Raw genomic sequence first — 21,793 nt, 5'->3', positions numbered from 1 at the left:
TTCTGACAACTGCGCCATCAGCTCTGCGACTGCCGACTGTCGTTTGTTTCGTCCGCTCTGCAGGCATTCTGCTTTGCTTTCAACGGCCAGCTGCCGTTTGCTGTCATAAAAACAAACCATGTGCTGTTGGTTTGAACTAAAACCGGGCAATAAAATGGTTTTTTGCAGTGTATAAGCGCGGCTAGGCGATGCTCACGATGAACGCAGATACCGCCGACCCCTTAGTGGTGCGTAAATGTTTTTATCATCAATAACAGAATCGACCTCAATTCTCTAACCTATTTTAAACCGCGTAACGCTTCGTTTTATTCAAACTAGGAAGATGTTACGCCTCTGGTTAATTTGCATGCTTTCCAGTTTCTCGCCATGCTAATTATCGGGCTAACGTCTTTCTCATTTTTCCGTATATTCTTTTCAATCATCTTCTAACGTTCTGTCCATATTTTCAGTCCATCATCATTCCCATTCGCAATGGAGAAAACTGGATCGACACCTGCCTTCAATCTGTCTTAAACCAGACAGCGTTGAGCTTCGTGAAAGTTGAGGTCTCCGTTTGTGACGATGCCAGCACCGACCGAACCCCGGAATTACTCTGTACGTGGAAGTTGAGACTGGAAGCACTGTCCATTCCTGTCAAGATATTCAGGAATCAAAACCAAGAGTCTGGAGGGGGTGAGAATTTTTATTTTTGAAGGCAATGTCCGTATTCTTTTTTCGCTGGTAAGGAGAGTGGAATTTAGGAACGTCAAAACATTTATCAAAATTGAGAAAACAATCAATAGCTCACTGTGTGTACATTTCGCAGATGAAAAACAGAGTCTTTCACAATTCTCTTTGTACCTCAGAGAATCTAAACATCTGCATTATTTTGACTTATGCCACAATAGCAATAGAGTTAAGCAAACTATTCGACTAGTAACAATAATTTAATCCATATTTCTAAAGGATATCTTTGTGAAAGATCATATGATTTATGCCTAATGAATCATCGGATGTTATGAAGTGAACTTTTGGTAGTCGCAATTAAAATTTATTGAAAGAGTTATAGTTTTACGTACCAACGATTTAAAATTTCCCACCCAGTTTGTAATTGCACAAGAATTATTGCAGCATCTTTGGCCTGGAATTCAAAGGAAAATTTTTAGTTACTGTTTTGGTCTTGGGATGCTTAACAAGTTGTTTCTGAATGACATATGATAAACACATATCTTTCGTCTCTATCCTGATTATTAATAACATATAAAAGTGAAAAGTTTGACGGCGTTGAAACAATTTCACGAAACTGCTGCAGCTGCTGACAGATTATTCTTTGTGCAAGCCTTTGGCAGAGCCTTTGATCTGAAACAGTGCAAACATATGCCTGCCTATATACAATGCTTGCAGTTACTGTTCAAGAGAAAGAAAATTGCAGTTTAGTAGGGATTATTCAAAGTTCTTAGTGTTGAATATCACTCAAAGTAAATAACATTACAGCTGTTCGATGCTCCAGTTGCAAAAGTTTCTAATAATAATTATTTCCGCTTATGCTAAAGGTTCAAATTTCTATCTTAAATTTCAGATTAAAAGGAACTGAATTTGCTAGTAAAGTTTTGCAATGTTCTACTTTCAACTAAAATTAGCACATACTATTTCCATTGAAATTCAAGTTGTCACTTGATCATAGTAGTTAGGTCTCCTAGAATAATCAGTATTGCAGGCTTTGAGGCCCGAAGGCATGTTTTGACCGAGAAAGAAATAAGTGCAATTACCCCAGTATGCAAATGATTTGGTATTGTGAAATATAATGCATGCAGTTTCATACAATCTGTGATTATTTGACCCAGTATAATGTCTGCAGTAGGATGCTGCAAACGAAAATAATCAGTGAGTTATTTGTTTGAGTAATAGCATTAAAAACTTCAAAACTTATGTTTTCACTTCCAACATTATTATTTCATGCGCGTTTTTATCAAACTTATTCAAAAAGTTGTGAAACAAAATCAGATCAATTTGTTTATACCGCAATCTGATTGATCTTTTATTTATACGCGTAACTTCTTACAGTTGGTTATGCTAAAAACAGAGCGGTTGAAAATTCTACTGGGGAATTTCTGTGTTTCCAAGATGTGGTAAGCATGCGTTAATCTTCTAGAGAACCAGGATTGAAATTATTAAGAATAAAATGCAATTACCTTTTCGAAATAACATCGTTAGAAATTCTCACAATTCTAATTATATATTTTTCTCCTTGCTACTATCGACTGATGGAAAATCTGCAGGATGACATTATGCTGCCGTGTAGGATTCAGGCCCAGTACGCTGTTGCAAAAGAGAACGAAAATGCAGTAGGTAAAATTTGGCATATTATTTTTTCACTGCCGCACGTACCGATGAAGATTCCAAGTAAATACTTATTTCCCAAATGTTACACAGATTGTTGGAGGGCGGTTTAGAAGAAAGCCGGAAAATGCAACCGCCAGATTTTCACGATGGGCGAATACAATCGCGAGTGAAAAACTTGAGGAACAAATCTACACTTCTCACGGACCCACGATCGTTATGCCAACGTGGTTTTGCCACAGATCCGTGTTTCAAAGGTCAGCGCAAGAACTGGGTTAATTTACGAGAAAAGAACTATGTGCAAGACGAGATCTCTGTCCTTTTCACACTTATTCACAACTCACCGCTACAGCTGTTTGAATCTTTTCTCTCCACGATAAATTGCATATTTTTTTTCACTTGTTTCAGGGTCGGTGGCTTCTGCGAGGCTGGTCGCGGTTGTCCAGAGGATTTGATATTCTTTTATTCGCACCTGGACCTCGGTGGCAGAGTTCTGAGGGTAGATGATACGGTTTTAATATATGTGTATCATCCTCAAGCAGAGACTTTCTCGATTTGCGAGTAAGCGAGTGTACTGCGCGCACAGTTTACATATGTCGAATTTGCTAATACTCCAGAATCAACGATTTCTGTTGTCAGAGAGGTAATCAGGATTCTTATCAACAGGCAAACAATATGGGATCTAAGAGTTGCGCGTTTGGAAAGACTCGTTCTTCCTCTGTGGGATAAATTGACGATATGGAACGGCGGCAAACAAGGCAGGCGATTATTACGCAGCCTGCGTCCTCAGTTTCGGGTAAGTCTGCAGTTATTACGATTTTTGATAGTCGAAGTAGTTCATGGTAAGGAGTGATTAGTAATTGAAGACACTCTTTCGCTGATTTGGTCAAATCTCCTTTTCCTTTCAGTCCGATAATTGTTCGACTTACTGAATAATTTTTAATAATCCCGTTTTCAAAACTCTGTCATTCTTATTCCTGAATTTTCATTCTTCAGGACAAAGTTGTGGCCTTTTGTGACGTGGACAAGCATAAGATCGGACAGAATTACGTATCGTATGAACCAGTCCGAAAGAAAATAGGACGACCAATTCCGATAATTCACTTTACAAAAGCCAAGCCTCCGTTTATCATTTGCGTGAAAATGGTACGTAAGTACTTACGCGACGAGATTATTCGTAGCGAAGAGAAGCTTGTATTCATAGGAATCTTGCGATACATCGGCAAGTTTTTCAGGACATGACGAACGGCGAGTTTGAACGGAATTTAGAATCCTTGAACCTGAAGGAAGGAAAAGATTACGTCCTGTTTAGCTGACACCTCTGCATTAGGCCCGATGGCTTCAGAAACGAAAACGAAGAACAATCATGAGTCAGAACCCGACGAATCTCCAAACTGCAATAATTGGGTAAGTTAACAATACGCTTGTTTATTATCCTTACAGACCCTATATTGAAAAAGAGTTTCGTCAGAGTTACCACGGGATTCGGGGAAAAAGGGCGCTGCAGACACCAGCAGCCGACAATCTCCTTACCCTCGACCGGTTTTCCTCCTTTACTGTGGTAAAAAGTTTCACTGCGGTGATTCTTCTGGTCGGTAAGCTAAGTCGAGGTTGTTGGATTCCAACCAGCTAGGTTTATTTTATCCGGATCTAATAACCTGGGTCTGTATAATTCTAGGAATGTCCAACGGTCGGTATCTATTCTATATATTATATATATGTATATTTTTTTTTACGACTTCTAAGCACTGAACGAAACATTGATGCGGAGAACAGGTTTTACCGTCGAAGTGGAAAAGGAATTTGAAGATGTATTTTTCAATATTTATATGCGCGTTTATTCATCCGTCGCTGTCGTGTTATGAAAACAGTAAAAAACATAATGTATATATCAAGGTACATAAAAAATAATAACGAATTATCTAACGTATATTACAGCATTTTCATCTCCGTCTTTTTCACTCTTATCCTTGTTCCCACTCTTCAACTCTTATTTTTTTTTCTATAAATTATTTGGCCAAACGTTCCACAGCAAAAATTTTCACCTCTATTTACAATATGTCTATTATATAACAATTTAATACTTAGGCCCCGCCTAAACTAAATCTATAACACGTGAACGCGTTAAACATTGACCAAAGGGGTAGTCGCCGAGTTTATCTTTGGCTGCTTCTTCCTCGTAACCCAGAGAACGTTTCCCTCCTGAAACAGGATAAACCAAACACACGATGAAACTAAATACAAAGTTACGTGATATATTTCGAAGTTGGGTGCGGTAAAAGGAAGTAAAAAAAGAAAGAAAAAAAAAAAATTACGCAACAGCGGAAGAACTTACCTGGAAGTAGTCTTCTATCTCTTGAAGCGTTCTCCCCTTCGCTTCCGGCAACGCAACGTAGACGAATACAGCTTCCAAAAGTGCCGAGGCGCCAAATACCGTGAAAATTCCCGTCATACCGATCGCGCCTTTGACCTAAATCGTCGAAATGAATAAGAGCTCGAAGAGGAGGAACTGTTGAAAAGGGTTGATTTTAAAGAAGAAGATTCATCGGGTGACGTACACAAGCGCAATGTTTGACCGCGGTTCAGAGCCGAGAATTCCCCCGGGGTGGTAAACAAAGCCACTGTTCAAACCTACCCAGCTCTGCACCAGTGGTATCACGTTTGTTCGTGACTTTCGCCGTTTCTCTAGACTAATTAGGAAATTTCCACTCACCCCTGGGAAGACCTTTGTCACTCCGAAGAGAGTCAAGTTGAACAGGAAGAACGTGCAACCGCCGCCTATTCCTCGAGCGTGTTGGGGCAAGAGCTCACCTACCATAAGGCCCGGCAACGTTAAAAGGCCCACCGTGTTCGCGCTGACGTAAGCGATTATGCAGGTGCCGACTACGTACATCTGCGAATTCGAAAAATGCCTGTTACTGCACCGAGAGAAATTCCGTTCGTTAGCATCGATTTATTTTTGCATCAATAGTTTGAAAAAAGCAAAAGACAAATTGAAATGACCATAATCGAAAATAATAGTGACACGTGATATTACATGCTAGATTTTTATAAACTTAGAGTTTCGGTAAAAATTGAACACGGTCCAAGAATATGCATAGTTTCTACAACTAGAATTTTTCAGTCCACGAGAGTAAAGCGTAAATTACTCACGTCCGCGTCGGTCGTCGGCTGCCCTTTTCTGGCCAGCAGGTATCCTGCCAGGACCAATGACGTAACGGCTGTTCCGAGCGCCGAAATGATTCCCAAAACTCTTCGGCCCGTGGTGAGCAGCAGGACGCAGGAGACGAGGCAAAAGACGAACCTCACAGCGGCCGTGATCACTGCCACAAGATAGTGATCCACTCCGTCGCCCTCTGCGCAATTATTGGGAAAAAGTTTGTCCGTTAGTAAGCAAACCCGGGAATTCATCGTCTGCTGTCATGCGGGAAGTAGTTACTGAGTGGAGAGGAAAATTGGTTGAAAGGAAGCGAGAATGTTTTCGATGTGAAGCTTGATTCGTTTTACCCATTTCCCTGATGAATTCAACGGCGTAAAAGACGAAGACGTACGTTCCGGACAACGTCTGAAGAAAATTGAACACGTTTATTATCGCCAGAGGCTTGATGACTCCGGGACTCAAGATATTCGACAACGCCGAGGACGCCTGCTGACGCAAAGTGGCCGTTGATGATATTCGAGCGATGTCTTCTCTGGCTCTTGACTCAAGTTGGGCCATTTCCGTTTTCACCTGAGAAATAGTGGAGAGCTTTTATAGATTACGGGCTTATTTGTTACGAATATACCGTTTCGTATCCTTAAAGTTTTTGCGAAATCTTACTTAATCCGATAAAATTTGGACTACGACAGTGATCGTTGCTGGCTTACCTGCATCACATCCGCCCCGCGAAACCACGAGAGAGCTTTTCTGGCGGCCTCGGTTTTCCGCCGCCTGACGAGCCACACGGGGCTTTCAGGGCTGAGGCAAAGAGCGACGAGGGCCAGACCGGGGAGAATCATTCCGCAGAAGGCGACCGTTCTCCATGCGAAGCTTGCGCCGAGGGCGTATACCAGCAGAATTCCAAAGCTATAGGTGGCGAAGGGTGCGCCGACCAGGATGCCGCGAAGGCCAGGATCCGCTATTTCGCCGAGGAGAACCTGTCGGAATGAAGCTTTTTTTTCGTTCTCTCTCTCACCTTTGAACCAAACACTCCTCCTAAACCGCTGTTGTTTTATTCGTCGCGCGAAGAAAAGCAGCAAAGCTTACACCGGAAGGGCTTTTGGCTTTTGGAAGAGGCTTTTGCGCGTGGAAAATGATAATGTCAACTTCGCGAGGACGCGAGTGATTATGCTCAACTCACCTGACCGGGCACAACGACGAGGCCAACCGCGAATCCTGACATTATTCTACCGGCTATAATGCACGTTATGGTCTGCGCCAAACCCATAACGATCCAACCTACGGCTAGCGGAATTGCAGATATTTGCAACGCTCCCCGTCTGCCAATCGCGTCCATCAGGGGACCCGATAACAGCGAGCCAAACGGCGCCGCCAGACTGTGTACCGAGGCTGAAAAAATAAGCAAACATTCTAGAAACCCAAGACAACTGCGTTGGGAAACGTAAAAGGATTTCACAAAAGGGTCTGATGTCATTGATCTGTCGTCTTATGGTAAGAAGGATGTCGCGAAGACTAATTTGGTTGAAATTTAAATGAAAAATTATCCACCTTTTCATCGATATTCAACGTTTGAATGCCAGGATATTGAAATAAAAAGTCATGTTTTGCTAACCGCATTTTTATTTTTAATTTTCATCTCCGCGATTTCATCTTTTTCACTGCAATAAGTTAAAATTTCGTATCTTCTTGACAGAAGCAATGTGGCGTTGCTTTTTCTGTGATAATACTACATGTTGAATGTTGACCTTACATTGCAGAGAAATTTAGGACGGAAAAATATAATCTAAACTCAGGAACAAAAACATGAACTGACATCGTGAAGCTCGAAACACTCGACCTGTCCGAAAAATTGAGTGTGTATCGAAGAACTGTATCTATAAGTTATCATCGCTCGAACTGTTGAGGATGTTTTTTTTTGTCCTCGATTAAGAATCCAAGTAAAACACCCTGCGGTGGAAATGCGTAATAGAGCGGAAAAGGATTGAATGGGTCTGGTGGCGACCTGGATAGAATCTAGTTTGGTCCAGAGCCTGTATACTCCCTGAGAGACAGTGACGAAGAAGTGAGGATATAAAAGGATGAAAAAGGGAAATAAAAATAAGGAGGCAGCCTATTCGGCGCCGACTGTAGAATAAGTAAGGTGGCATAGAGTGAACGACGTGACGGAGCAGAGTAACTTGATTACTTAGGAATTCATCGATTGAAACTCAAAAGCTTTTAATAACTTTTTCAATTACCCGGTGCTTGATAAAAATTTCAAACGACTGTAATGAACTTTCCTGCCAGTATCCATTTCACGCCTTCGACTCGGCGTGTCGCTGCAACGACTGTGAGGGAGGAGTCTCCTTGTTAAATGACAAGCGATTATTGCGTTGGAAATTAAACTTTTTTATGTGCACTATACAACGGAGCTTGAGTCCCATGGAGATGCAGGACGATATGTAGATGGATAATTGTTATAGAAACGCAAAGAAGTTGAGTGAAAATGACTGTAACCGCATTTGAGGTGTGGTTCGAAGCGTTTCACTGACGAAGTTCCCGTTTATCGAATCATCGTTTATAAAAGGCACGATTGTCCACGATCAGCAGTTGTTTGCAACAGTATGATCAATCTATCGTATGTACCTACATACTTGCAGTAGCAATGAATGAAGCCCGTGAACGCGTACAGCGCGAATTGCGCAAGTGTTGACCTAGAGCGGGGTCCGCGGCTTAGGGACAAGGTAAAAACGATCACGATCAAAGATCAAGTGCAACGGGTATAGGGATCCGGAGCCGGTGACTGCATTCAGCTGGACAATCATCAACTGCGCCCGGTATTATAATAATAATAAAAGGTACGTCGTGGTGGGAATTGGGATTAATCTATTATTGCATACCGAGCAAAAGCAGAAGTGGTTACAGTGTTTTGAAGGTCAAGCATTATGCGTTGACCTTGACACACATATCACTTCCTTCCTACGCGTTGTACGGTTCGCGTACGGGTGGTGCAGGCTGGTTAATATATCCGTTTGAGTAAATCAATTCTAACGGCACGACAAATTGTCACTGCCATATAGAAAGAACGAAATAAAACGCCCTTAACACTAATAGCTAAATTGTCTTTGCAAAAATCAGGCTTGATCAGTAGGTCAGGGTATCCGGTTTTGGCAACGTCTCTACACGCACGCAACCGCAATTTCCGTCGATCCTTCGTTCCAGATCCTTCCACAATGTACGGTACTTGCCTTCTTTCACACCTCGAACATTCTCTGCTCGTCAATTTTCTAACTCACTTTCGTACCCGAATCGCACTGCCGAAATTTACGCCGATGTAATTCTGGAACCCGAACGATCATTGCCGTACCAATTTCACGACTGAAACTGGAAATTACATATCCCACCTCCTTCCAGTCCAACCATCATCCGCGACGTATTTCCGTTTGACAAACGTGACACAAGACACCTGGACAGAAGTCCATAAATTGTTCCCAGTCTCGGGGATAATAATGGCTGAAAGTCGTGAAAATTTGAAAAACAACCCCATTCTACGAAGGAAGGCGAGACGCTTGATTGGTTCGTTATCGCGTTTTTCCCCGTTGGTTCGAACGCCTTTCGTTCATCGGTTTTTACCGCGGAGCTTCAAGTTCCATTCGATGTTTCGCCCCTTGGCTACGAATTCACCGAACCCTCGGTACACCGAGTGAGACGTGCCGTGCCGCTCATTGTCGGATGACCCGAGCTTGCAGCAATTCGGCACGAAAACAACGAAATATTAACCCCCCGGTGGCAGCGACACCGAGTTGACAACGTGGTGGTGAAAATAAATGCATTTTAAATCAGTACCGACGATTGTACAGACGTTTCACGTTCCCCAAAAGGACCAGACGAAATTATTCAATGAATTCGTGTATCTGTGTCAATGACTCGGTCCGACGTCAATTGCCTGTCGCACGTTGTCCCCGGGGTTATAATGTCGATGATTTCCAGTTTTTTCGACCCTTCATTATCCCCGCCGCCGTCGGGAGTCCCACCCCCGGAACTCCGGAAGCTGCTGATGCAGGCATCCTGGGGAAGAGTCTGAGAAATGATGCTTTTCGCGAAACTCCTTTGTCGGCGTGTGCGGTATGGAGGTATCTAGTTTCGAGCAGCTGTCAAATGGGTTTTATAGTGCCGTTCGTGAATCGTTAACCTCTTTGTTAGTACCTACCGACAGGCGGTACAGCCGCGTTACGGGGGAAGATGAATTACTATAATATCGTCGCTGGAGACAATATTATCCAATGAAAAAAACATATCTGGGTCAGTAAGTTCGCTGTCCGCACACAACGCGTGGGGCAGTTGCGAATTTCTTTGCCACTTTAAACGGTCATTTTACCATCCAGTAGAGGGTTCTGGCAATCTAATAAATAACATCGTTACTCACTAATCTCCGAGTAATGCGGTGCGGCCATTTTTACTACGGCGAAAGTCCTCGCCTTCCTATGCTTTCCACGCGGCGGTTAATTACCAACCATTTGTCAACCCCCAACGCGATCGAAAACCTCCCGATCTCCTCTTTAGCTGCCCTTGTAAATTTTAACCACGTTCATGAATAACAGACCCAGCAACATTCGAGACTTACCGATCCACGACCCTAGGTCCTCGTCCACTTGCAACGATCCGTTCGTTTGGGCAAGTTTTGGAAGAAGTATGGCGCTGTATCCTATGGGCATGCCACATCCGGCCGCGAGTAATAGGACGGCTCCGGTAACGAGGCACTGAAAAAACATGCAAATATTTGCACTTCAATGAAAGTGGGTAGTACACCTGGGCGATGATCGGACTACGAAGATGACGGTGATGATAATTTGAGGGAGTGTCGTAAGTAACGTGTGCGTTATGTATGTGCGGGAAAAGCTCTCGTCGAGTGAAGCTTTCCAAAATTACGGCTTACGGACAGCTGGGGAAAATTGGCAAACATGGTAACGAGATTCAAATTATACTGAGAGCATATTCTAGCCACCCCTCACCGTATAACCTATAATTGTCAACCACCGCGCTTTATGCAAGAGTGTGTGATTATATTTCCTGGCGAAGTGTCGGAGCGCGTTTGACGCCTCGTTTCGGAGCACGCTGAGTGACTCGGTAAACCTTGAGTGTAACGGATCAAGTTTTGAAGAAAATTTCTCACTCAGTTCGTGGTTGGGATAAGGTGAAATGAATCTCCGGGGCTAGATTAGATGACACCATAAACTCTAACGACCTTAACGATACACTCCACTCTAACCGGATTGAGCAGCGTCCCTTGTCTTCATAAACCGTCTTTGACGCTTCAGTGGCGCAGGGAGCGAAAACGCTTTGGGCCAAGTAATAAAGTTGCAACGTGCTCCAGTTTTGAAGAATTTAATTAACATATGAGAGCTGATTTATTCTGCTGTTAAAGTTGCGAATGAAGTCGTAAAAATTTGTCTAAAGCACCTTGAATTTCAGTGAATTCGTCATTTAACGAATTTTCTCATAACTTGGATAGACTTCAAGTCATCAAATTCACGTTCCATTATGCTTATCAAGTTTTTTCAGTCTTCAAATCAGATCTGCGCTTCATTAGTCAAGCACTTGGCTCTTTGGCTGTGAGAGGGTATGAATAAGTTGGATAAACTAAATCGAGTAATATATACGGTTGAAATTTGTTCGCGTTGGCTACGTGCTCAATTCCACCAGCAGTTGTTCCTGATTAATGTGGGAAAGATTCGTCGCCTCTTAGTCGGTAAAGCTCTAATTGGAACTGTACTTTAAGATGAATTGATGCCGACCGATGTGCAGTCTTGTATATCTCGGATTTACAAGCTCTTTGGAAAGCTTCATCCTGGACTTTCGGGGGCATCATAATGGTGAATTTTTTAAAAGCAGCTTAACGTCATTCACGTTCAAGTGCCCGAAGTGGAAGCACTTATTGAGTACAATTGCTCTTGCCCGGAGTGCTGGGATTTTCAGAGATCTCAAATATATTCTCCAGGATTTTCCTAAATAGCTTCAAGTGGTCCTAACGCAGAAGAACTTTCTGAGAAATTGCAATCTCGTCTAGAAATTTAGCACGGCGAAGTTCTTGTACCCACTCCGTTTCTACTTGAGTAGAAATTGTATTTAGATGTGTTCATTGTCCGAAGCTCGATGTGCGCTGTGTATTGTAGCCGTTCAAATACACACGATTTTTTCTTTCCAAGGGAAAAATATACATTTTACCAGCAAACTACATAAACGTGTTTACAATAATCGTAATCAATTACCATGTTTATTTTCAATTCGTAATTTGCCATCCCATAGAATACAGATATTGATTGAAACGTAATTGGACTTCTTCAACGCCACAATTAATATTTAGGTGCGATTGTACTAATGACTTTTCAAATTCTGTTCTTCACTGGTACTAAAAAAAAAAGAAAGTTTTCGCGAACCTTAAACTACAATATTAAAGTGAAATTTACAATAAAAATAATTGAATCATTTTTATCACGATATCAATGAATTTATCTCTGATATTTTGATCTTTATTTAGACTCTGATCTTCATACTTTTACTACAAACAAGGCAGCGAAATGTTTTGAACTTATTGTAAAAAAGCTTTGGCATGTGGTCTTACCAGTATTCACTGTTGGCAGATTTTTTTTTTCAGCAAAGTATTCTCAACCGCGAAACTAGTTTCCGTCAACTCTTTATACCCACCTGTCGTTTAGATTGTAGAATACATGCAGCAATAATATCATAGCTATTTTCCACCGGCAATAAAACCGTCCTGAGGCGAAAAGTCTCGTAAAACGAGTAACGTTTCTAGTGAACCATTTGCCTCACTTTTCCGTGCGAAAAATTGCGAGTAGCGTGAAAACGCGAATAGCCTGAACAACAGTCGAGTGAGAAAAGGCAGTGAAAAAAAATCGTAAAGCTACCTGAGCGAAGACCCCTCTGGGATTGGAGGAATACTGATGTTTCGTTCCTACGACGCTGATGTGTGCTCCGTGTTTTCTTCCTGGAAACACTTTCTCTCCACCTTTCTTCGTGATTGATCCAAGAACCTTCGAGTGGCCGGAATTCAGGAGCATTTGTGCGTGGTGTCTAAAATTGAAGAATCGAGAGGAAAAATTTAAAAATCACACTTTGATACTTTGTCACAAAAATTCTATTCCACACATGCGATTCTGACGCTGTCTGCAATTATGTATTATCAAAAATGCAATCGGTCGATAGTTTAACTCGATCATCATGCATTAAAAACAGTTTCTGCCGTCTCATCTTTTTTAATAATTTACGTTCACGAGCAGTTGATTGCTGACTTTGTACATTGAATTAGAACAAAGTATCTTTTGGATTGTATTTTTATTTCCAAATATACGCGCTCCTCCATTCTTTGCAAATTTTAATTAGCGACTGATTAAACATAATTTTCGGAATTAAGCAAACGATTCATAGCCTTTCATAGTAAAACTACTCAAACGAACGAATGAAATTACATGCGAATAAATTTGCCGCTAGCACACTGAATGCACAAATTACGTTTGAAAGAACCTTATCAACTCACCCCAGTCCTTTCTCCATCCTGCCTGGCAAAATCGGTTTAACCAGTGCCATTTATACCGCAAAACACACCGTGGCAGCACTATGATTTGCACTATTGTTCGAGTGTTTGTTATTCTTCCTTTTTCCCTCTGCTCCAATCGTGCAAATGGTTTGATTTTATCACTGTACGGTGAATAATATTTTAATTTCAGTCACTGTCCCTGCACATGCCTCTACCAATTCCCACCAGACTTTCCATTTGATCAGTAATACCCACGTTTTATACTTATTTTTTGCGTAGCGAAGTTTTCGTGGGTGCTTAGAATCAACAGGTCAGAAAAAATTCCCCTAAAATATGTTCTTCGATAACCCACGTTTGCAAGATTAAGTTTCTTGTGTTGAAATTACGCAGCGATTTTCGTTGAAAATATACGAGCTTCTTGAATCGTGAGTATTTTTTTTTTTTTTTTTAATCTTTTCGTTTCACATCGGGTTCAAATTTTATTGCATTTCAATCGCAACGATCTCGATGTAAGGGCAGATCGGTGATCAGTGATCGTTCGCCGATCCGTCGAGAAATTGAAAACCGAGTGAAAGAACGCAACAACGAAATGAAAGGAGCAAACTGTAAACGGTGCGTTTTGTTGTTCCTTTTCTCGTTACTTACAATTCTATATAGAAAGACTCGACGTTTCGCAACGTGGGCTTATCCGCCGTCTGGCGATGAGTAAGAGATTTGCCGGGTCCGCACTCATATAAATAGTGACTTAGTTAAGCTTAATATAGTCTCCACAATCATACAATTATTGTAGACCAGTTAGCCCCACACATGCCGAATAAACACGCGCGCGCGCCTCGCTCGGCCCAACGTGCGATCTACGTCACAAGTGTTTTGTGATTTCGAACTCTTACCTACTCGGCCAATAGGAATTACGAGCAGCTTATTACCGCCATAAACTTGAATGAATGAAATTTGAACGGAAGACCAATTTTCTTGAAAAAAATGTGAAGTTGGAGCCGAAAGTGCGAAAGCTGAGCTTGCGAATCTAAATTGGGAACGATTTTTGAATATCGCAAAAATTGGAGCGCAAGATTCGTGTCCTAGTTTGTTACTAGGTTAAGTTTAGAGCACCCTCTGTCGTTTCGCAACAGCGTGTTAATTTCCTCTTCTTTTTCTATATGCCAGAACGTGATTTGATTTGTAAATTAGCATTAGCCAGGCGAAAGGTAATGATTTGGACAATTGGTGCAATGTAGCGAATTGAATCAGACAAGTGATTACGGTCTTTACAGTGACCAGGTTACCGCGTGATCTTATAACTTCTTCAGCCGAATGTAGAACTAGGTGAAGCGGAAACGCGGGATTACACAGCGCGAGAGAACGAGAAATCGATTATAAATTAAACTTTGTCAACGAGCTTGAAATTTACATCATTTATCCGTAACCACCGTATCCTGCTCGGAAGTCCATTAAACTTTGCTGCCTAATTTTTGGCACTCGGATTTCGAAAGGTCTCGAAGACGAAGAGCCGAGGCTTAATCTCCGTGTATATTATCGCCGAGTTTTCCCTCGTTTCCTTTTTTCACCTCCCTTTTGGGCCGACCGTTTCCGAATCCTAGCAGCATCCATCGGGCGTCGATCGGTCCCTAAGTACACGCGCCGTCGCGGCGAGAATTGAAACAAGTTAATCTCCGATTACAGGGGCGCGGAATAGACATGTAGGCAAGCGAGGCTCGCAGACCTTGACCCATTATCTTGATAACCGCAACTGACAAGGCTGGTGGTCAACTTGACGGACCCTCAGATCGATCTCTTCCTACATTTCTCATGGACGAACTGCGCGTATTGAAACGGTACGAAAGCTAAGGTACCTAACAAGTGGACTGGAGTGGAAATTCCGCGTTGGATAATCGCTGAAACTCATTCGGGGGAAAATTGCTTCTATTCATTCCTCATTGCGCAAGTTGAATTACCCCGTCTGGATCAGCAAGTGACGACGCACTCTCCGAGTCGGTAAATAACGATTCATGCACTTATTGTTCACGTCTGCATGGCGAATGGGTGACAAGTGCATGTTACCGACCCGTATCAATCCTTACAATTCGTCGACTTTCGAGGAGCAAACTTGGTCCTTTACTTTGCAGCTCGCTGGAGTGCGGTTGCCAGGACAGACTGCGCTGCAATCCGAGCTTTCGTCGATACACTGGGAATAACAACCGCGGGGACTTCGAGTTGAATAAACACGCAATCTTCACCCTCTCGCACGCCTCTTACGTTACGTAACAACAGAAAAAAAAAACCAGAGAACGTTCGAGGACGTTGTCAGTTTCAATTTCTCGGTTTGGTTCGGATTTGCGTCGGATGGAGAACGATGGAATTCACTCAGCGAATCACGTGTATCTCACTTCCTCTGATGGGACGAGTCGATTTTCCAATGAAAAATTGCAACACGATCGGCTGAAGCGGGCTTTCAAGACCGACACCGATTGTACAATGAAGCTTGTCATGAGGAATAAAGGCCTGAATGGAGTCGGACTGAACTGGAAACCGATCGCTTCATGTTTGTTTCCGATCCAGAGGCGGGGAGAATTCATTGTCTTGGTACATCTGAGATTAGCGCGAGTTAAGGAAGAATTTAATTGGCGTCGTTGTGCCCCGCTGTGACTACATTATACCAGCACAAAGGCATGTCAGCGATTCCTATCTGTTCCCCTATCTCTGGTGAGATTTCCATTGTCTTGGACGATGTAGGACCTGTAAGCGTTGCTTATCAAATTTCTGCTTCGGCTCTGGCAATTACATTGGAGTCTTGCTGCGTACGATGATTGAAGATTTCACGATATATGCGTGTTGAGGAAAGATTGAAAAGTTGTCAAAAGTGTAGCAGCTGCACTTTATTGCACTTGCAATACAGAAGAAACATCCTTCATTTGTATCTGATAAGGAAGGTGTACCAAGTCGATTTCTTTTGTGATACGTTACAGTAGACAAAAAACTAAGGGAGACGTATATTTCTTTATCTGCTAATAAACGGTTTAGAGAGGTGAAAACGACCCCCAAAAATGGGCACCTAAACGGGGTGATTTCTTGATGCGCTGGGTGTATTTGAACGACATCAACGCTGAAATGTTTCATTCGTGACGCGCATCAAGAAGGTGCTCATCCTTTCGTTTTCACCCCCTGGAAGTATTTTTTGTTCGATACAAAAAGTACGTGTCGCTTGGCTTTTAGTCTACTGTAAGATATTACGAAACAAATCAAATCAGAGAGACCGACCTGGTATACTTTCCTTGCGAGTTCTTTCCACGATCCATTTTCACTCCACTCACCACTAGCCGATGGCTGACGATGAGTGGAGACATTTGTCATGCGAAATGGTCGCGACCCGATAAATCGTGCCTGTAATGTATGACCGTGCTGGATACTTCGTCCCGTATTCAAAATATCTCGTCGTAAAAAGTGGAGACGACCAAACGATGGAATTTTACGCCGTTTCCTCTCCGACGTGAAACTTCGATAGGAGGTCCTTTCACCATCCGTCCGCTCTCTGCCACACCCTCATTTTTCTCCGTAACCGTACAAGTTCAATTTTCACGATTTATAATACCGAGATTCAAATCTTCCGAACGATTAATGCTCCCGAACGTCCATTGTGCACCTCGATAATCTCCCTGCGTCCAGAAACCGTCCAGATAAATCGTAACTCTGTTTATCTCCAATTTCTACGGCGATTATACGTATCTGCCACTGATTTATCGCTCTCCCGGTTTTTTTTTTTTTTTCTTTTTTGGCAGGCGGCGAATGAAATCTGTGAAAGTGAGAAAGGGAATCGTTTCGAATTCATTTATCCGATGTCGTTTTCTCCGTTTCGCCTTTTCTCTAAATCGCAAAGACATTAAAAAGCCGCAAATATTCTTTGCTTCATCGTAGCGCCGCGAATTCACTGGGGTGAAAACCAACGGATTTTATAATATTACGACTCCTCGAAGCTAAATTAAAATCTCGTCGGTCTAGACGAGTTTATTACTTACTCGCATATCGATGCAGGTTTACGACCCTGTAAAGAACGGCTGCTTATGAATTCTTGCTAATCACAGTCGAGATACGCAAGGGTATGGAAGGGTACGCAAGGTACACCACCTATGCATTACTCGGGGTAATTCGAGACAGTCGAGACGTACAATCGGCTGTCTATAGGCAGGTGTTATAACTCTTGTTTTCGATCGATATGCAACTACCGGCGATACGTGTGCCTCGTGAAATATTGAAATCTATTTTCTGCAGAAGCAGCATGTGGTCGTGCCATCAACGGGGTGATTACTACCCTTGTGCAAACACTTCGTCAGTCGATTCTCCGGCTCCGAGTAGTTCCAATGGCGTCGGGATACTTACAGTTGTTAGGTACTTTCGGTCCGGGCGTGACTGCGAGGCGAGAATAGAGCCAGGACAACTCCGAGGGATATGTCTTGATTGGAAACGTTAGACGAGTGACATCGGAGAAGAAAAATGCGGCTTTCACATCAAGGGAATTCCCATCCTCCTCCATCCACCCGTCAATCACTTTATACCTCCGACAGATTCCGCCAGAAATCTAAAAGACGAAGAGGCGTCAATCAGTCAATCTACCTCGAACGATCTCACGAACAAACTCGTTGAATCGTCAATCACAGGTCTTCTCATTCGGCATTCGCACGACACTTATGTTCAATGATACAAATTAATCTGACGAATGCCTCGATCATTGACGTGTAACCCGATTAACCACGATCCGCATATTCATGAGCGAACATTTGCGGAAATTACGCATCGAACTTCGAACTGTACCTGCGATTTGGAATGGAATGGCAGTTGAGATAATCCTGATCAGGTTTCAAGTTCAATTTCAGTTATACCTGCCAGACACCCAAGAGTCAGTTTGCCTGAAAACTTGAACGAGCATTACGTTAGTTTCGCAAACATCGACGGCAGAAACGTGCGAAATCCGCTTTAGTTCCACCTCGTTGCATAGCAGATAAAATGAAATCCTTTTATGCTCAAGGTCGCCGGATGCAAATGTATACGCAGAAGGTTGTGCGGACAGAGAATGGAAAAATGAGATGATTCATATTCAGAACTGCAAAGTCGGAATTTCTTTACTCCGTACAGTGGTTCTGTTTCAAAATCCCGGAATAGAGAAAATACAAGGTTAACTCACACCGCTTCTGAAAATAAAGCGGCAGGCCCAATTTTCCCTTTATGCGAAAATTAGAAGCAGCGAGTTTTCGAAACTACTTTTAATTCGACTTATTGTTTCAAGAGGTGAAAAATCAGCCCCGTATTTATATTACTTAATTAAGTCGGACTGGTCCAATTCTCTGCTCTGTTACGACGATGTTGAAATTCTGCAAAACTCTCATCCCGAATCTTCTGTTCACTCTGAAGAGAAGACTTAAAAACAATCTAAAGCTTATCTCCGCGGTATACGGATGTAAATACACGTACCTACCTGTACAAGGTCCAAGAGTACGTGGAAAGAGATCTCTTCGTTCCTCAAAGTTTGTTAGACCCGGCTCATGCGGTTCTCCGTCTGTTAAACACAGTGTCTGACTGAGGCTTCGTCAAAAATTCAACGCTTGAAGTACGCGTGCCTCTATGCTCCGAGGAATGGATTTAAGACTCTATCTCTTTAGCTGGAAAAGCGTGTTACAGACAGTATATTCATGCCGTATTCTACGGAGATATATATTTCGCTTGCAGGCTTCGCACGGGCTTGAAGGAATCCACTGTACTAGTTCCCGAGTAGACCTAGTTATTATTTCGAGCTTGCGACAATAGGCGCGTATCAAGTTCCTCAAGGCATACCGGTGCGAACTAACAACTAATCCTTGTCGCGATTAGCGAAGCTGGAAAATAAAGTAATCTTGAAAGTTATCTCGGATTGTTTTTTACAGCTTCAAAGTAGCCGAGCGAAAGGCAACGTGCTTATCTTCAGTGATTCTCCGCGGGTAGATTCTCACCACTAACAGCTCCGTAACGATGATTGAAAGAAAGAGGGAGGAAGAAAAAGAAACACACAGAAAAAAGGAAATAAGATAAAACGAGAAGCTCAGGAGCGAGTAGAGAAGAAGCAATGTCTACCATTGTCTGGTCGTTAACCCTCCAGGACTTTCAGAGAAAGCTCTATATGTACACCTACATAGTTCGGCGGAGGAGTTTTACAGCCGTTGCTGGAAAGGGTGTCATCTCAACAGCCTCGGTCGACAATGCACCGCCGTGCATCCTGGATTACGTTTTTCCTAGGTCGAGAATGCGGTTTTATTAGACGCAGGAAATGCGCAGATCCAACTTGAGTGCAAAGTGCACTGCTCTTGATCTCCCATTTTAACTTTTCCTGCCGATCCTTCGCGTGCGGAGGATACGTAGAGATGCAAACGGCTGCTATAAAGGCTGTGAAGGTGAAAGAGGGAAGGCGGAGGAAATAAAAAAACATTTCCAGCTATGAAACAACGCCGGTTCATTGTCGCCGTCAAACAATCGCGCGAAAAAATACAAACGTAAAAATTTACCTACTCGGCAAAGTTTCCGCCGGGTATTTTATTATCCGGGCTTTGGTGCAGCAGCGTGAAATATGATCTGGATTTGAAATTCAAATCACATTGTTCTCCGTTCTATATTGATTTACGAAGACGCTGGACGATTCCGGGCAAGACGTACCGAAGAACATTGTCGGGCCCACTGAGGCAGAAATAATGTAGTAGCTTCGTAACTGAGCTTGCGGTAGAATGTAATTAGCACCGTGGAAGCGACCTACGCTCGTTTGAATATAACTCGATAAGTATTCAAACTGATTACGGTCACAGTCCAGCACCTTCAACGAAGCTTTATTGCCATGTAGTAAAGAGTTAACGGTGCTCTCTCTAATATTCGCGAAATTTATTTCTTTGAACTGATCGTTTCACGCATCAAAATTATTTATGCTTGTACGAAGACGTAGGCTTTTCACACCTGCTGATATGATAGAAGAAACTCGTTGCACTGAATTCTTTCAAATTACATCAGCTCGATAGACAAACAATTTCTCTTTTTCTTCCCTTCTTTCTTTCATTCCGAAGTTTCTTTTTTCCAGCAGCTGTTACGCTTGAAACTATCGATGGCTGAATCACGGCCTCGTTGGGAAAACAAATATTCGTCGATGGATAAATATTTTCATTCGTGAACTGACTACAGAATGGGGAATTTCGTTGCATAACAATATCCGCACCTTCAAAGGGAAAGTGTTTACGTAGCGTTCCGTAAACCTCCGTTTTCCGCCCAAGCTGGCTATTCATTTGACATCACAATGCTCTTAATTAATACCCTACCTCCTCATTTGTTTCGTAACACTAACAAGGTTCGCATGAGAATGACGTACCAGGTATAAAGTACGAAATTACAGTAACTCGTCGTAGTTTCACGTCACTTGCATACGTCACGTGCGCTAAAGTAATATCGTAGGATTGGCCGGAATCGCGCGGTAAGCTTTGTCACAATGCACTATTGAGCCGTTGCTGACGCATGTCGATATTCACGAGGGAAAATAGAAACACATATTCAGACCTGACGTGTATTGGTCATGCTTAAACCCCCTGAAATCCGCCTGATTAAAACCACCGCCGTTTACCACATCACTTTCCACTGATCTTGCATGACGCGATATCGCACAATGCAGGTGTAGCCTCGATACCTCGGATTTCTTCGCAGCTTGCAGATAAAACGAAGCTATAAATACTGATGAACCTTTTGGAATTCTTGACGAATTTTTCAATCAGATCAATTTTTCTGCCTCGATAAAGAGAGAAAAGAAAAGTCTCCGGACTGGGGAAGAGAATGCATTTTCGCATTCGAATATCGATTGATCCAACGTCAACAGGTGAACAGAATGACATGAACGTTATGTGTACTGAGAGCTTTTAATGTTTCTTCAAAATGAGTTCAAGATCGTTACTGATATCGGAAAGTTGCAAAGAAAGAAAGAAAGAAAGAAATAAAGAGAGAAAGCCCGCTTAGTAGCAGCCAAAACGCCAGTTTCGAAGTTTAGTAAAGGTGATTTATGTAAACCTTACCCTTCTCGCGTTCGAACCATTGAATTCATGACGTTTTCAACCATCCGAAGTTTTCCGGCACTAAAGCTGAAGGTTCAGCGTTTCCGTTTCGTTCCTCGTTCCTCACGCCCGCAACAGTTGAGAAAACTCCACTTAAAACCGCATGAGTCACGGTATTTACCAACGAAACGTGTCGAAGATATTCCAGAAGGTTTGCCGAGATATCGATAAATCACTTTCGATGCCCGGGAGAGGTTCTGGGCTTCGGGTAATCCGATTTCAAAATTTATCGACCCGCTGCTTGCAGCTGTGATGCAAAATGTATAACGCGCACTCGAGAGGAGTGGAGAGCTTATCGCAAGTCAATTTATTGGCCTGCACGACGGTTGACGCTTCTCGGATGTTGACGACAATAGTTCGTGGCGGGGTTGAAGTTCCGGATTCCAAAAGTTCCGGAAGCGCCTTATTCCGAATTATTTGGTGGCGTAACTTCAAGTAAAGAGATTAAACTTTTATAAGACAACGTGGTTTAGAAAATTCCGAAAATTCAAGTTACGATAGAGCGAAATTCCGAAAAATAAAGTTTCGATAGAGTGAAATTCCGGAAATTAAAATATACTCACTCGGCGTAGTTCGCTCAACGATTGGGTGTAAAAAATCAGAAACACCGGAAGTCAGAATGACCAGGATACCGAACGTAAAAATATCGAAAATCCAAAACAAAGAGAGATCGAAGTGTTG

General features: G+C 42.6%; 2 protein-coding genes across 12 annotated transcripts; one reads left to right on the top strand and one right to left on the bottom strand.

The window, feature by feature from the left end:
* Positions 1-13: 13 nt before the first annotated feature.
* LOC124174942 (UDP-GlcNAc:betaGal beta-1,3-N-acetylglucosaminyltransferase-like protein 1) lies at positions 14-18,940 on the top strand. 5 transcript variants are annotated; one of them, XR_006869039.1, is made up of 10 exons: positions 14-227; positions 450-672; positions 2,044-2,108; positions 2,259-2,324; positions 2,413-2,576; positions 2,728-2,880; positions 2,959-3,115; positions 3,316-3,465; positions 3,555-3,726; positions 18,923-18,940. XR_006869039.1 is itself a non-coding variant. In XM_046554613.1 (9 exons), the coding sequence occupies exons 1-9, from the start codon at positions 189-191 to the stop codon at positions 3,633-3,635; spliced, it is 1,098 nt and encodes a 365-aa protein (XP_046410569.1). In that variant the 5' UTR covers positions 14-188; the 3' UTR covers positions 3,636-4,203. The 5 variants fall into 5 exon arrangements, 2 of the variants coding, with proteins under 2 accessions (XP_046410569.1, XP_046410570.1); XR_006869038.1 differs by lacking the exon at positions 18,923-18,940 and adding an exon at positions 3,780-4,203; XR_006869037.1 differs by lacking the exon at positions 18,923-18,940 and adding an exon at positions 3,791-4,202.
* LOC124174940 (facilitated trehalose transporter Tret1-2 homolog) lies at positions 4,316-21,575 on the bottom strand. Of its 7 annotated transcripts, XM_046554605.1 has the most exons (12): positions 21,074-21,109; positions 17,385-17,583; positions 13,014-13,174; positions 12,385-12,550; positions 10,083-10,218; positions 6,660-6,868; positions 6,187-6,456; positions 5,827-6,049; positions 5,473-5,675; positions 5,033-5,212; positions 4,655-4,789; positions 4,316-4,521 (listed from the first exon to the last, which is right to left on the bottom strand). In XM_046554605.1, the coding sequence occupies exons 3-12, from the start codon at positions 13,061-13,063 to the stop codon at positions 4,444-4,446; spliced, it is 1,650 nt and encodes a 549-aa protein (XP_046410561.1). In that variant the 5' UTR covers positions 13,064-13,174; positions 17,385-17,583; positions 21,074-21,109; the 3' UTR covers positions 4,316-4,443. The 7 variants fall into 7 exon arrangements, with proteins under 7 accessions (XP_046410561.1, XP_046410560.1, XP_046410564.1 ...); XM_046554604.1 differs by lacking the exon at positions 17,385-17,583 and having other exon boundaries at positions 21,074-21,574; XM_046554608.1 differs by lacking the exon at positions 13,014-13,174.
* Positions 21,576-21,793: the final 218 nt, after the last annotated feature.

This window comes from Neodiprion fabricii, chromosome 2 (genome assembly GCF_021155785.1).
Source record: "Neodiprion fabricii isolate iyNeoFabr1 chromosome 2, iyNeoFabr1.1, whole genome shotgun sequence".
Taxonomy (NCBI): domain Eukaryota; kingdom Metazoa; phylum Arthropoda; class Insecta; order Hymenoptera; family Diprionidae; genus Neodiprion; species Neodiprion fabricii.
The sequence above is the reverse complement of the archived record's forward strand: the minus strand, read 5'-3'. Positions and strand labels throughout refer to the sequence as shown.

Bases quoted from the DNA above. Each gene is read 5' to 3' on its own strand.
- LOC124174942 (XM_046554613.1), top strand. From the start codon at position 189: ATGCTCACGATGAACGCAGATACCGCCGACCCCTTAGTG. The intron at 2,109-2,258 runs GTAAGCATGCGT...GAAAATCTGCAG, and splicing joins TTCTGTGTTTCCAAGATGTG to GATGACATTATGCTGCCGTG. The intron at 3,116-3,315 runs GTAAGTCTGCAG...TTCATTCTTCAG, and splicing joins GCCTGCGTCCTCAGTTTCGG to GACAAAGTTGTGGCCTTTTG.
- LOC124174940 (XM_046554604.1), bottom strand. From the start codon at position 13,063: ATGGCACTGGTTAAACCGATTTTGCCAGGCAGGATGGAGAAAGGACTG. The intron at 10,219-12,384 runs GTAGCTTTACGA...ATGTTTTTTCAG, and splicing joins CCAGAGGGGTCTTCGCTCAG to TGCCTCGTTACCGGAGCCGT. The intron at 4,790-5,032 runs GTGAGTGGAAAT...TCGACGATTTAG, and splicing joins TGACAAAGGTCTTCCCAGGG to GTCAAAGGCGCGATCGGTAT.